Here is a 16,865-nt window from a genome sequence, read left to right as displayed (position 1 = left end):
GTAATTCATCCAATACTTGTAACCCTAGATCTAGCATACACAATTTGAAATTAACACAATAAGAACATATCTAAATGATTACCTCTTTCAATTGGCTTGAAATCTTTTGATTTTTCTTGGTTCTTGAGCTTAGAGTCACAAGTGTAACTCCTCTAATGGCTTAAAAACACCACACAGGCAAGAAGGAAATTATGAGAGAGGATGGATGATGCTAAAATCGGCCCTAGGGTTTCTCTTGGAATCAAGTGGCCGAAAATTGCAAGTAGGGGTCTCAATTTATACTGTAGGCTGCTAGGGTTTCAGGTAAAACCCTAATGGACAACTTAATTACCAAGCAGCCCATGGAACCTTCTGGAATAGGGCCTATGGACGAAAATATGATGGATCCCCATCATAATTTCGTTCCCCCATTAATCCATTAGGTTTCTTAGCCCAAAAACTTAACTATCATACATTTGACAGTTTAAGCCCCTTTATTCAATTAATTCTTTTAGTCACCAAATTAATTCCTAATTAATTTATGACTAATATTAATCAAATAATATGATTTCTCCTTTAATATATTATTCTTATAATATATTAATAAATCATAATATCTTCTCTCTCTCCTAAATTACCTTGTCAAGTTGCTTTGGTGAAGGCAACCCAAAAAGATCATGCACAACCGGGTCAAGTACATACCAAATATAGTTACGGGCTTAGACACTAATCCAACAAAAATAACATGTCATGTATCTTAAACATCATAACCAGAAAACTATATCAAATAATGTATCAAATATCAAAGTCTAAAACATCCCAGGCTGAAGACTGTGGTGTGTGCCATGCGATTATCGCGAGCCCTTCCCTTTGCTAATTGAAGTACCTGAAACCAAACTGAAAACTGTAAGCATGAAGCTTAGTGAGATCCCCAAACTACCACATACCATACAATAACACATAATAACATATACTGGGCCTTGCCCACTGCATCGGGCCCCGCCCGACATTAGACTAATCCGACATCAGGCCCCGCCCGACATCGGCCTGTCCGGAATACATATCATAGCAACAAGCATGTAACATATAAACATAATAAACTTCCTCGGGCTTGCCCCGGCATCAGACCAAAGTCCGGTACACATGAAACATAACATATAAGCTAATTCTTCATCGGGATTGCCCCGGAACACATAACACATAACATGCATGAATCACAAAGACATCAAGCATACATATACTCTCCTTAGGACCGCCCCGAAATCGAACCGAAGTCCGGAACATATATGTAATATCCTATTCCGGATCGTCCATGATTAGGGTTCGTGGGCTGCAACCCGGGCATGAAGAAGCCTCGGGGTTGCAACGAGTTACTAGAAGCGTAGGGCATCTCGTCACTGTTCCATGGATAAGAGGTTTATTGGAAACGGAGTTATATCAAGGAAGCTATGGAAGTTTGAAGTTTTGGATAGATAATTCCCTTATTAGGGAAAGGTGGCAGTTGAGTACGTTGGGCGTACGTGTATGTACGCTTAGCGTACTCATGTGCGTGACTTTTAAGTGGATCCACCTAGTATGATGGGCATACCAGAGGGAACGCTTGGCATACTAGGCACAAAATGAAAACCCTAAATAAGGGGTGTCCTTATATAAAGAATGAGATGACCTCATTCCTGGCCACCATCCTCAGACAACAAACCCTCTTAAACCCTAAACCTTCGTTCGTAGAGCTTGTGAGTGCATTTTAGAGCCTTAGAGTGATTTTGTATGTTCTTGGAGTGAAGAAGAAGCTTTGTAGAAGAAGGAGTGAGAGTCCATGCCTTTGGATCTGAGCATATCTGTGTTGGGAGCTTCATATAGAGGTATAAAGCTTCAAGCTTTCTCACTCTTTTGATTTGTGCACCATAGTAGAGTATTTAGCGTTTTTGTCCCAAAAGTGGAGACTTTATGGGATATTGAGCTCCAAAGACTATTATTAACCCCCTTTGAGTGTATTCAGTGGTGTAGTGTCATAAAAATCAAGACTTGGACGTTGGAATCAAGCCATGCATGAGATATGGGCACTTTGAGATAAGAGAGTGAGAGTTTTGTGTGTTTGTGACCTTATCAGCCATGTAAAGGCTTAAAGTCACTGAATTTATGGAGTAAGAGATATTAGGGAGTCCAGATCTGTGATATGAGCCAAGGTCTTAACTAATTAAGACCAAATGAGTAGAAAGAGTGAAGATGGGACATACGTTGAGCGTAATCCAAGTACGCCCCGCGTACTGACCAAGTGTCCCCGATGGCCAATATGGATTCGTGAGTACGCTGAGCGTACCAAGGGAGGTACGCCCCGCGTAACCTCACTGTGGACTTTTGGGCTAAGTCTCATTTTTGGGCCTTGACTGTTGGGCCTGGAGTTTGGGCTTGTTGCTATAGAGTTTTGGACCAGAGGAATATATATATATATATATATATATATATATATATATATATATATATATATATATATATGTGTGTGTGTGTGTGTGTGCGCGCGCGCTTTGGGCACTTGAGTTGGGCTTGCCATTTAGATTTGAGAGTTGGGCCTCGGGAGAGCCCATTTATTATTGGGCCTTGGTGGGCCTAATGGGTTTTAGGTTATTGATGGGCTGGTTAGTGGACTACCTTTAGACTTAATGAGTGAGAGTTTGGATTTAGTTCCTAATTGGGTTAATTGTGCATTTGGCTCAGAGATAGAGGCCGGTGCGCAACAGCAGCATTTATAGGGGTTGTCTATCGTTCGAGGTGGGTCTTCTCACTATACTTACCATGATTGGTATCTTTGTCTAACAGAGATGTCTTATGTGCTTACCTGTGTGTTGTGATATTCTGCATTATGTCTTTGTAATTTATGTTGAGAATTATTATTATGAGCTTATTGAGTTACGACCGAAGGGTCCACCCGAGTTTTGGTACCGGAGGGTCCCACTGAGACACATTGACCGGAGGGTCTTATCTGAGTATAGCCATGAGAGGCTATTGAGATATGTGTGTTATTTTGGAGAACTCACTAAGCTTCGTGCTTACCGTGTTATGTGATATGTGTTTCAAGTTTTTCTCAGGATCGCGGGAAGGTACCGGCTTGATTGTACACGCCAGAGAAAGAGTTATGTTTTGAGGATCCTGGATTATTAATCAAACAATTGTGGAGTTGCATTTCGTAAATTAAATAAATGTGATTTTTGTGAAAACATGTTATGAGAATTATGTGATTTTAAAATGAAAATTTTGTTTGAAAATTTACGGTGTTACAATATAAGCTGCATCGGGCTAACCCCAGCATCGGACCAAAGTCCGACATACTCTAAATACATAAATGGGCCGACATTGGTGCCTTCGACCCGTTCCTACTGGAGGAAAACTCACCTTGCAAGACTGAAAACTGAAACTCTCGGTAAGGAATGTCTAACACAAGCTTCCACGACTCCCCGACTATCATTATCATAATTAATACTTAGTAAAAATCCAATAACCCTTCTTAGGGTAAAATTACCATTTTGTCCATGATCTAGTTTGGTCCATGACCTAGGCCCAAGTCCATAACATGAAGCCCAATTCTTAATGGCTCGGCCCAATCCCACTAACAGCCTACTTATGGCCCAATTTTCTAAATTGGGCCCAACTCCTAGAATGGACCCTTCTTCAAGCCCAACAAGTGATTTAGTTTAATATCATCCCAAAAGAGTAGTCCAATAAGTCCATAGTAGCATGGTCCAAGGAAATGGCCCATCCTTCCTTATTCTTATTTCCTCACGTCGTAAGCTTCATCGTCTTACGTCGTGAGAGTCAGCTCGACTTGGTTCGACATAGCGAGTCAACCCGGTTCACTCGTCTCAGGGTCTTAGACTAGGAAATCGTCATGCTCACGTCGTGAGGCTATACCCCTCACATCGTGAGAACTGTTCTGTGAGCATTAAGCTCTTAATCCTTTAAGATAAGCGTTGAGACTTTCCAGAATACCTTATTTAGTCTAAAATGCCATAAAACTCATAACTTTTCAGCCATGCATGGCCAATGCATGACTTAATCACTAGCTAGGTTTAAAGTTGATATAATCATAAAGATTCAAGCTTGGGGGCCATAACTTGCACCAAAGTCCAGATCCAGGGGTTCTAGTACAGTAAATGACTCAATGGTTCATAAAGTTGCTAACTTTATGAACCTCATGCTTGGTAAGCCAAGATCTCATGCAAAGAAGGTAGCCAAAACCTAGATCTAGCAACCTTAAGTGAAAAAGGTAGGATCTTTATACCTTACTGGAGCTCACAAGTTCATCTAGTCCATAAAGATGAGTTGGTCCTGCCAAAATGAGTCACAACAAGAGCTTTTTCTTCTTCTCCTTCAAGGAAAACAAAACACCTTTAACACCAACAGCTCTAACAAAGCTCAAGGGCTCAAAAGGATCAAATTCAGGGTTTTCAGTGACTTGAGAGTGAAAGAGGCTAAGGATGGGCGACCCTAGCCTCCTCATTCTGTTTTTATACCCGATATTTAGGGTTTGTGAGCATCAGGCATGTCTCACATCGTGAGAACTAATGCCTCACGTCGTGAGGTTTGAGGACGTGGGTCAAAGAGTCAATTGCCCTACTCACGACGTGACCACTATGGCTCACGTCGCGAGCCTATTCCAAGTGCAAAAACTAACATTTTATACCTCATGATTCGGATGTTAAAATTTTGATATCATCATGATGTGTATACGAGGATGACGATACCACTTTCTTTCTTTTTCGTTGTGCCCATTGTGATTCTTTAACCAGAAACCCTTTATACTCTACACTGAATCCTAAGGGAATTTGGGCATCCGAGGAAGTTATGTACGTGTTGCAGTCATATGTTTTGGTCTTTTTCGATGAAAAATGAGATTATCACCCATTAAAATCCACAATAGCTATTTTGATGTGTCTTTTTATAATATAATGTCTCTTAGTGTGGAAAGACTTTCATTTTGTAGCTTTCAAAACTCATTGTATTGTCTTTAAAATATCGATTTCCGATCTTCCACTTGCTCGTGAGTTTGTCTTGTTGTTAAAGATGCAATTGAATTTGTTTACTTTTACCCGAAAGGGTCTATTTTCTTGGTACCTGCCTAGCAACAATGGTATTCCCAGTGGTACCTCCATTATTGAGTCTAACCTAAGTCTCCACCCTTAATCAATGGAACTAACCATGATAAATAGAGTAGTTTTAGTTAAATTTAATTAGCAGTTGAAAAGAATTGATAAATCTTGTGATAGAAATAATAGCGAGAGAAATATTTTAGAGAGATTGTCATTGTAGTCTATTCATTATCATTCTAAAATTCAAACAACTCGACACGTTCGACGACACCAATTGGTTTGCAATTGTCATTTTATTTTTGGTAATTTCAATTGGTGTCAAAGCTAAACTTTAAAAATTCTCAATCAGAGTCGGATCAAGAAAAGACATTCAAATTTATCTATCTTATCTCGGTGGGATCGAAATTAAAAGTTTGTTAAAGAAAATACAAGGTGCAAATCGGATCTGGTTTTAAAGGCCCAATCCAAGATCTATTCATGTTGTTGTAGAACAATTAAAGCCCAAAGTTTAGTCCAAGATCTAATCAAAAAGCTCTGCGTATTATATTATATTTCTTTGTTCTAAAATAAATGAAATAATTCAATGTTTAAGCTATTTCATAATACATAACATTTACAACTTGTCACAAGATTAATTTTGGTCTACTTAAGTTTTCTACTTTCCTCTTCTTATATGACATGAAAACATAAATCCTAAAATGCTAGTATAAAATAAGTATACAATTTAAAAGTATCGTAAAATATGTAATTCTATACAATCCGTCATATACTAAAGGGTAATTACTAAATAAATACAAAAACGGATAGATAGTGTCACAATATAATCAACAAAGAATAACAATAATAATACCTCAGTCCCATATAAATGGAGTAAGGAAAACATAGGATAGCAAACAACATGAACAAGTGATAATATCAATTTACAATTAACAAAATTCCACTAAGTTTGATATTTTAGTGATTAACCCCTTTTAAAGGACATGTTATATTTATCTTAAAACAAAAACAATAATAGTTTACGACTTATATAACTGCAACAAAAAATATAGTTTTAAATGGCTAGTTACAAAATTTTAGTATATGAACTAAAAATAGCCAAAGTCTACAAATAACTCATCTGCTCATGACATATCTGTCAAGAAAAAATGAAAAACATGTTTCATGTGAAAACTCCATTAAAAACATCTCATAATTATCATGATATACATAGTGGAAATCGTGTTATCATAATTACCGAATATTCCAAAATGACAATTTATAAAATTAATATTTTGAATTTATATAATATTAAGCATTCTAAAATGACAAGTATAACATCTAGATAACAAAAATTTTATAACATACAAATTGATCAAACGGTCCAAAAACTATAATGGTAATTCTAAATTGCACCCATAATATAACTTTTTTGGAAATTTCTCAAAAGTTTTATAACGAAGAAACTCTTAAAATTTGAAAAAGGCTATTGGAAGAATTTATTCATAACAAATTTCTTTTCATCGAACTTTTTAATTAACAAGATAGAACTTTTTAACAAATTAACACTGTTTTGTTCATTTATCTAGTACGTAAACTTTTATAGAGCTTGTAACTTGTTTATGTGAATTTGAGACCCATAAAAAAAAGAAAATAATAAAAAATAAATAAATAAATAAATACTATGTAAAAAAGCTCTCAGTGGCGTTTGTAAAAAAAAAAAAAATCGGTGATTCGGCGATAACACGACACACACACACACACAAAAAAAAAAAAAAAAAAAAAAAAAAAAAAAAAAAAAAAAGCTTTGTGAATTGTTTTTTCTATTGGATAGTTTTAGAAAGCAACAAAATAAAACAAGAAAATGATTAATCTAGCTAATGTTCTTAACGTCTTTTTATTTTTAGTCAAAAATTAAGAAATAATCCACAATGGCCATCAAAACCGTAAGTTTTAAAAATCGTCCACTCTTTCACCGGAAACTTTTGGTTTGGGGATTGTATATTTAAGGGGTAAAAACTCAAAATTTATTATGAAATAGTAGGTTTTCCAAAACTTACAGTTTCTTCTTAGTAAACTACGATATGTCAAATAATAGGCTTCAAGAAACCTACGGGTTTTAATTTTATTTTATTATTATTTTTTTTTTGTAAATTGACTACTATTTCATATTGTTTGAGGTATATTTTATAAAAGTACCTATTATGCTTATACTTGATTTTTAAGAGAAACCAATTAAAGAAAAACAAAACACTATGGGTGCGTTTAGTTGCGGAAAAATGAGCTGTTTTCCAGAAAAATTTTCCAAGAAAAATAATAATTTTGAAAATGCGTTTAGCTCGTTTATTTTTCTAAATTTTTTCACGGAAAATGAAAATTTTCCGTTTTCGAAAATTACAAAGAAGTTGAAAATTTTTGGAAAAAAAACGATAATCATTGTTTTTCATATTTTTCATTTTCCAATTTTTTTTTAATATAAACACCCACTCTCATCTCATTCCACATCTACCTACCCTCACCTTAATACCCCCAACCCACCACACCTCTACCTACTTATACTGACTCCAAAACCCACCCCCACCCCCACAAACAAACACACACACACACACACCAACCCCCATAGACTAACACATATACACACACATTAACAAACACACCCACCCACACACCCACAAACATACACACTCACACATGAACCCCCACAAACACACACACACACACTGACCCCCACAAACACACACAAACCCACACACACCCACACCCCTACCCTCACCCACACCCCCACAAACACATACACACACACCTACAAACACACACACACACACACCCACACCCGCCCCCACAAACACACACACACCCACACCCGCCCCCACAAACACACACCCACACCCACCCCACCCACACAAACATACACCCACACCCCCACAAACACACACATACAAACTCACACCCATACCCCACCCCACACCCACCCACCCACACACACCCAACACCACTACCACAATCACCGACCTACCATCACCATCACCATCACCATTACCACCACCACTACCCCATCACCACCACCACCATCGTCGCCATCACTACCACTGCCATAATTATCGCCGTCTGTCATCACCACCACTACCGCCACCCTGCTGCCACTGCCACCACCACCGTCGCCATCATCGACACCACCACTGCCCTCCGCCCAGTGTTGTAAAACTTGCCGAGTTGACCGATTACTCCTCCGAGTACTCGCTACTCGGCCCCTTACTGAGGCGAGTTACATAATCCCGAGCAGTCCTCGATCGACCCTTACTGAACTGAGTAGTGTTGTAAAATCCGGTCAACTCGGTGATTAATATGTATAATGTGATTATTACTACATATGTATCATAAATTTTCAGTTATTATTCACAAAGTGAGACCATTATGTGTTTTTCAGTTTTTGTGTATTCACATGTATCTAATTTTGTTATATATTTCAATCAATTTATGATTTAAACTTATGATTTTGACATATATAATTTCCCTAAAAATATTTCTACACGAATTACCGAATCCGAGTACTTCCCGAGTATTCTCGAGTACTCACTACTCGGTAGTCGGCCGAACAGGTACCGTGTAACGAGTTCTACAACCTTGCCTCCGCCGCTACACATCTAAACACGTTTTCTAATTTTCTAAAACTGAAAATAAAAAATGAATAAGTTTTAACTAAACGCGTTTTTTAAATTTTCCAATAAAATCCAAAAACGGAAAATGAAAGTTGAAAAGGGAAATCGAAAAACAGAAAATAAAAATTGTTTTTCCGTAACTAAACGCAACCTATATTTTTATCTAAAAACTAAAGATTGTGCTATAGATACTCCATTCATTTACATAGAGTATCACATGAGGACATTAGGAGAGATGCACAAACAATATATACATATAGAAATTGCCGAAAATAATCTTGTACTATATCAAATAGTAGTCAAACAAGAACTAGTAGTCAAACTTCTATTAAACAGTAGTCAACTTACTAAAAAAAATTAAAAATAAAAAATAAAAAAAATTTAAAACCATTGTTTATTTAGAGGAAACAACATGTTTTGGAAAACCTACTCTTTCATAATGAATTTTGAAAAAAAAAATACTGAAATATACAAGCTCCAAATTATAGATTTCCGGTGAAAGAGTAGGCTATTTTTAAAACCTAGGCTTTCTATGGTTATTGTAGGATATTTCTTAATTTTTTTTAAATAAATGAGAAGTCATTAAAAAAATTTGCTAGATTAGCATTTTCTCAAATAAAAATCAATAAGCTAAAATAATCACTCCTAAATAACTAACACGTACCAACATATTCACAAAAATGACCATTAGAAATAAAAAAAATAGTATGAAATCCCAATTGTTTTTGGTTTTATCAAAATGACCATTATGTCTAAAAACGGAGGGTATGTCACTCTAACTTTATGTCGCACTTAAAATATTATTTTCAAACAAAAAAAATATTTCGGATTTTGAACATGAAAAAAACTATAACGAAATGTTATTCGAAATCAATGTTTTAAAAGTTAGTTCAAATAGATCGATCGAACTGGGAACTAGAGACGAGAGCAGTTCAATAAAGACCAATTTTATGCCAGTCTTTAGACCGGATCAAGCTAAACGGTTTTTCAAAAACTGAATGAATCGGTGTGACAGAATCAGTAAAAAAATGTTTTAACCGGTTTATTAGACTTTGATAATTAGATTTCACTTAGCCTTTTAAAACAACTCATTTCCAAAACAAATTAAACAGCTCGATCGACCAAGTTATCCGTAGTGTACATAACTCGAAGGCAATTGGCAAACGACACACGAACACTACCAGCGCTCGAACCGGTTGAAACAAGAACTGAGCACTAGATCGGTTCAATTAAAAAACCGTTTTTTTAAAACATTGGTCGAAATCCGATTAACAAATCCAAATTTCTAAAAATTGATTTGCTTTTTCTTAAATTTAACCCAAAAATATGATTACACAATGACATTAAATGTGACAATTTTATGAAAATTGATGATATTACACATGTTGACTTTTAAAAAAAAATGATATAGACAGTTTAACAAAATATGTTTTTGGAAATAAGAAAAGAAAATACATATTATTTGTTTATTGGATTTCGAAATAATCATTTCGAAAATTTATGGTTATTTTTTTTGTAAATACCCAAACTTTTTTTCCTTATATTTTTAAAGATCATGTGGTCATTTTATAAATGTTTCGTTCAAAATGCGGTTAAAACAAAAAGGCATAAACACCTTTAAGTTTAAAACTTTTTACCGTTTTTATTTTATTTTATTTTATTTACATCCATTAATGTTTGCCTAGTATTTGAACATTTTTGTTTATATTTGTCATTTACCCGGTTTCCAGATATATTTTATGTTTAGGTATCGATGACAAAATCTATCTAAAAACATTTTTAAGGGTTTGGGGAAGGTCATGTGTTGATGTTTAGGTATATTTCATGGAAAAAAAAACATTTTTATGTATAATAATACATATTTTAGTTGCCTTATTAAATTATATATTAATTGCAAAGGTATCATAACCAAAGATTGGTTGTAGCTCAAAGGAAGAGGTGTTGGTTGGGTTCGGGGAAGGTCATGTGTTCGATGCCTACATGGCGCCAAGTAAACTAGCGAGATGGGTTGATGATAGGAAAACTTGGTAGAAGTATAAAAAAAATGACAAAACCTATCTAAATTTGGGCATTAATGAAACTAAAATCCAACTCTGAATACAACCGACAAAAACTTGTAAATTTAAGAGTTTTTATGGCATTTGCCCAAACAAAAACTCATAAAATGCATTGATCTAATTAGTATGTGGCAAAAATAAAAAGTCATAACTAGCAAGGACTAGTTAGTATTTTTCATATCAATGTCGAGTCTAGTAACATCTCCTATAATAAATGAAAGTTTTTTGCCACATGTCCTCTTCTCATTCATTTGGACATATGACATTTTCTAAAATTTTTAAATTTTCTATTTTCCACTTGTCATTTTATTGTATTTTTTATTTTATTAAATTAAAATTCCACATTTAATGTCTAAGGTAATATATATGTCAAGTATTTATTAGAAAAAGTTTATATATATAATGTATTCGATACATTAAAGTCTCATTAATTTTAATAATTCAAAATTTTCTCATTTTTCTTATAAATTCAAACTTTTCAAATTGTTAAAATTTTATATTTATTTTTTTTTAATTAAACCAATGTAATACATGGGTCCCACACCTTGTTTTATATATTCATTGGAAAGTGGAAACTTATATAAGTAACATGGGCCAATAACTCTATAAGCCGCATACATTTTTGTAAATTCTAGAAAGTCCAAATTTTAACTTGTGGCATGAACAGTATCTCGAAACTCTTGAAACTGATTTTGTGGAGCCATAGCCCATACAAATACAAGACACTGAGATATAATTTCATTGTTATATATTCATATTTTGTGGAGCCATAGCCCATACAAGACACTAAGAATATTCACATTTAATATTTAAGATTTAAGAGATGATTGTTCTAAAAAGAAAGAAAATTTTATATTTAAAGATTTAAGATTTAAGAGATGATTGTTCTAAAAAGAAAGAAAATTTTATATTTAAGATTTAAGATTTAAGATTTAAGAGATGATTGTTCTAAAAAGAAAGAAAATTTTATATTTAAGATTTAAGATTTAAGAAATGATTGTTCTAAAAAGAAAGAAAATTTTATATTGAAAGACAAACGGACATTAAGTTGCACTACTATTTTTTTTCTAGATTAAAAAACTAAACTTTTTAAAAACTACATTAGCATTGATATACATGAATCATTGGACTCTATTTGAGAGATCCACAACATCTAGTGCAAAAAACCAAATGCATCAAATGTGTATCGTATAAACGTGTATTGATTTTCCATTCACGTTTTGTGAGAGAGAAAATCTTGCTAGATCCGCACATGCTTATTTCTTTATTATGGTCAGTCAAGCAGTTCGCAAATGTCTTTTTCTTGGCTGAAACATCGAAATATATTAAAGAAACATCTCTAACAATATCAGTGTCATTAATTGAATCTTAAAAGCTCTCTACAATGTTTTACATATTTTCTTAAAAGAGTTCATATATGTCTTCCGATAAACTAAACATATATCGTCAGAAATAACGGTTTCATAACGTGAATTTAAAGATAGTATACTAATAAGATAGACAAATATTATGGTAAGAAATGTCCTCCACCACTGCTACTATTCAAGGGTGACATGATGGTTTAACTATTTTATTTCACTTTTTTTTTTTTTTTTACTAAAAAGTTAAAAAAAAAAAATTTCTGTATTACTATTTTGACCTGCTATGCAAAGTTTAGTTTCATAAGTTTAATTTTAACCATTAAATTTTAACAAAAAAGAAATATTATAACCACTTTCATCACGAAAGTTAAAGCACAAAAAACTCAAAATATACGTTTAAATGCTGCAATCAATAGTCGTTTTCTGTACGAATAAAATCATTTTCAAAACAACCACTATCGTATATCTTGAGCCCATACCACAAGTCACTAAGTCATTATGGAAAAATGGGACTTCTCATCTAACCCCTTCGTATTTTAAAATTCTATAAATACAAAACAAATCACATTTTACCCCAAAATTAACATTGTTCTTCCATTTTACTCAACACATGATGTTTTTTTTTCCTCTCTTTTGCACTGCTCTACATATTTTTTTTTACTTGATTGTTTGTTAATTAATATTCTGAATTTTACATTTTAAATAAAAATAAAAATAAAAAATACATTAGAGAAGGGCCCAACTTTCTATATATTCCCGTTGTAATTTGCTTTTAAAGTGGGGCCAAAATCCTGATGCTAAACTTTATCTTTTATTTTTATTTTTATATTTTATATTTTATTTTACGACGAACTACGTCTAATAAATAAAAGAAAATAATAAACCCTATATAGTTTCTTTTCGTAGAAAAGTAAATATAATAAAATAACAAAAGTCACCTAATCCTAGATATAAAGTCGCCATAAACCTCCATTTTAATGCTACACGACACTCTGAAAAACTCTTACTCATGGAAGAATCTGTCAATTTCGTCAAAGGATACGGCAAAGTTAACCCCTCCGACGACGAAACAACTGCCGTTCCATGCCAATCTCCCTCACCGAAACGCCGTAAAACCGTCGCTGCCGTCATTACTCTAGGCCTCTTCGCAATCATTGTCGGATCAATAGTTGGAGCTGCGGAGGTTCATCATCGGCGCACCAAATCACCGGAGCCCCAATCTTCTTCAGTCAAGGCGGTAGCTTCCATCAAAGCCGTGTGCGCGGTAACGCAACATCCGGAGTCATGTTTCACCGACGTTTCCACTATCGATTCCGGTAACTTTTTCGATCCGGAGGTGATTTTCAACTTCACGCTCCGGCTCGCGATCAACGAGCTCACGAACATCTCGTCGTTGCCTAAAACCCTAATTTCGAAGTCGCACGATCTACGAACCGGTTCTGCGTTGCGAGACTGTGCGACTCTGTTCGATGACGCGTTGAGTCAACTCAGTCGGTCGGTGGAGGCTATGCGTGTGGGGCCTGTCGGCGGGGAGAAGTTGTTGACGGAGGAGAAAGTGGCGGATATGAAGACGTGGATTAGCGCTGCGATGACGGATCAGGAGACGTGTGTGGATGGATTGGAGGAGATGGGATCGACGGCGGTGGATGAAGTGAAGTCGAGGATGCAGAGATCGAACGAGTACATGAGCAACAGCTTAGCAATACTCGCTAATATTGAAACCATACTTGACCAGTTTGGGCTTCGTCTGCATTGATATTCACGATATTGCCATTGAATGTAATTTTGTGTTTGTAATTATTTTTTCTTTTTAATATTTTGAGTAACGTTGTTGTAAAACAAAAGTAAAATATACAAAAATACAAGTGTTCTGAAGTTTCTTTATATTACTATTAGTTTATTGAGTTTCTTTTCACCAAAAACCGCAAAAACTTTACCTCGGTTAAAAATATTAAATATGCACACCAACTGAATTAATGTTGCATAAATTATACATATCAAAGTGGTTGTGTTTAAATGAAAAAAAAAAAAAAAAAAAAAAAAAAAAAAAAAAAAAAAAAAAAAAAACTTATATTAAATTATCAATAATAAATGATAAATTTCAAAATATAGTTACTGCATATACTATTCATAACATTATATATAGTACTATTAGTTAGCGTGGATTTAAGCGTTTTGGTGTAGATTTTAGTATAAAAACGAATATTTAGTGTAGATTTTAGTATAAAATTTAATATAGTATATGGTTGGAAATGCCTTTTTTTTTTTACAATTTATTTTTTGCCAATATATATTTTTTTCTTTGTAAAAACATATCTGAGAAAAAAACAATTTTTCTTAAATTACAAAATAAACATAGTAATACTTGAGTCCACAAAAATGCTTATATAGATTCTCCCATTCTCCATTCATTCTGTGAACTAGTCAAAATTCTTCTACAGACTCCTCAAAATTAACCGCCGCCCGTTTGTTGATCATAGTTTTTTTTTTCTTTGTAAAATTGATTTTAAAAAACTAAAGTTCTTAAAATTTTATTCTATATAAAATAAATAAAGTTATAAAATTAAAAGAATATATATTTTTTATTTTTTATTTTATATAAACCAGAAAATTTCATTATCCAGATTTAAATCATAACAAATTAAATATTATAAATATATTAAATCATAACATTTTACTTTACATAACTTAATTATGAGTATAGTGCATAGTGTTACAGAACTTATTAGTGTATAGTGTTCATTAGGGGTGAGAATTATTTGGTCCGGAACCAAAAACGCAAAAACCAAATCGAACCGAAATCGATTTCAGACCGAACTATATTCAAATTCGGTTTTTAGTTTGGTTTGAGACCAAACCGAATTGTGAATTAGGTTTTTGGTTTGAGTTTCGGTCTCATGAAGTTTAAACCAAACCGAACCGAAAACCCGAATTTCATAAATCAATTAATTAAAAAATCTATTTTATATTTTTTATTAAATAATGGTATTAATTATAAAGTAAAAATTATTTTAACCCATTTACTCTTTGGATCATTTTGTATGAAACTTTAAATCTTTTTATTTACAACTTTAGGTTTTTATGTTAAAAACATTTTAATTTATGTTCGAAAATGTTTAAAGTTAATATTTGATTTCCTCGGTTTTCAAACTGAACCAAACCGAATTAGAATTCGGTTTTCGGTTTGGTCTAGAGAATTTGAAATCGATTTGGTTTGGTTTTCGAATTGGATAAAAAAAAATTAAAACCGAAAAAACCGATTTGAGTAAACCGAAAAACCGAACCAATTCCGACCCCTAGTGTCCATATATTCTCATAGTGTTAACCTGATAGTACTGAGGTGGAGATGTCTATGGGTGTTATTCGGTCGGGGTTTTTTTGGTTTTCGGTTTATACGGTTCGGTTTTATCAGTTTTTTTACAACTTAAAACTAATCATAACCAAACCAAATAATGTTCGGTTTAATCGATTTTGGTTAATGCGGTTACAGTTTATTCAGTTGGGTTACCGCTTAAACCAAATAAAACTTGGCATGTAATAATAAATATTAAGTTAAAAGAAAAAAACATACTTAACTTTTACCAAATGAAAAAAAAACTAATAAATAATATATTATATTCAATCTTTCATGATATGTTATTTTAAAGTATCGATGTATTGTGATTGTGGGTTAATATAACTTTAGTCGTATATAAAAAAGACAAAGTGATCAACGGTTAATTGATATTTGGCTAATTAGTTGTATTTTATTACAATCTATAAACAATTATAAATTTATAGTGGTTAATAATTAAATAATGAGTTATGAAAATATTTTTTAGTGACTATATATCTATTTAAATACAAAATGTTAAATTATTTGATTGTTTGGTTAACTGAATAATGATATTTTATTTGGTTTGATTTTGGTTAAGTTTTTAACCAAACGGAATACCAGATAACCAAATAACCGAACCAAATAAACCAAAAATCATTTGCTTCAATTTGAATATTCGATTTTGGTATTTTATCCCACTCTAGAGATATACTTCACGGTTTACTAAAAAATACTTTTAGAAAAGAGTCAATAATATTCCAATAAAAATCAGCAAATGAAATAGAAAGGAAGTGGATATCACGTCTTTTAAGATCGTGGAAGATTTTCATTTGTTGATAAAAGTTATTTAAAGTGTCATGAAAATGGACTTTATATTAAATAACAATTTTCTCACGCATGCTCAATTATTTAATGGAAAATTGACTTATCATGTAATTATTTTTTAGTTTTGTTTATTTATGAATAATTTTGTTTGTTTTTTTATTAGACATATAGGTAAAGAACTTTTTGACAGTGTTTACATATGATCATTATTATCGGATAGTAGCAAGTTATAACCGGTCATAAAGATTGTATGTCAACACTTCCAACAAGTTCGTTATCTATATGTGTATACAAAAAACGAAGTTACCAAAATATGAATAAAACCAAGAGGTAGTTACCCTGATAAGTTAATTTCCTTTTTTATTAAAGCGGGTGATCATAATGTTTGCAATATTAATATATTCAGTTAAATTTTCTTAAAACAATATTTATGACCCTTTAAATTGGTCACGATATGTTGGGAGCCGTTTTTTATAGCATCTTTTTTTTTGGAACCGGCAAATATCATTAAATAAAGCCACACACCTAGCAAGATGCTAGTAGGGGCAAAAGAGTACAAGGAGAAAAAAAGAAATTACATGCAGATAAAAGGATTGATGTAACGTCCC

General features: G+C 33.1%; 1 protein-coding gene across 1 annotated transcript; it reads left to right on the top strand.

Moving 5' to 3' along the window:
- The first annotated feature begins 13,071 nt into the window (after positions 1-13,071).
- LOC145052380 (Plant invertase/pectin methylesterase inhibitor superfamily protein) lies at positions 13,072-14,000 on the top strand. The gene has a single exon (XM_079000196.1). The coding sequence runs from the start codon at positions 13,126-13,128 to the stop codon at positions 13,870-13,872; it is 747 nt and encodes a 248-aa protein (XP_078856322.1). The 5' UTR covers positions 13,072-13,125; the 3' UTR covers positions 13,873-14,000.
- Positions 14,001-16,865: the final 2,865 nt, after the last annotated feature.

This window comes from Lactuca serriola, chromosome 5 (genome assembly GCF_051521515.1).
Source record: "Lactuca serriola cultivar US96UC23 chromosome 5, Lser_US96UC23_V15, whole genome shotgun sequence".
Lineage (NCBI taxonomy): Eukaryota > Viridiplantae > Streptophyta > Magnoliopsida > Asterales > Asteraceae > Lactuca > Lactuca serriola.
The sequence above is the reverse complement of the archived record's forward strand: the minus strand, read 5'-3'. Positions and strand labels throughout refer to the sequence as shown.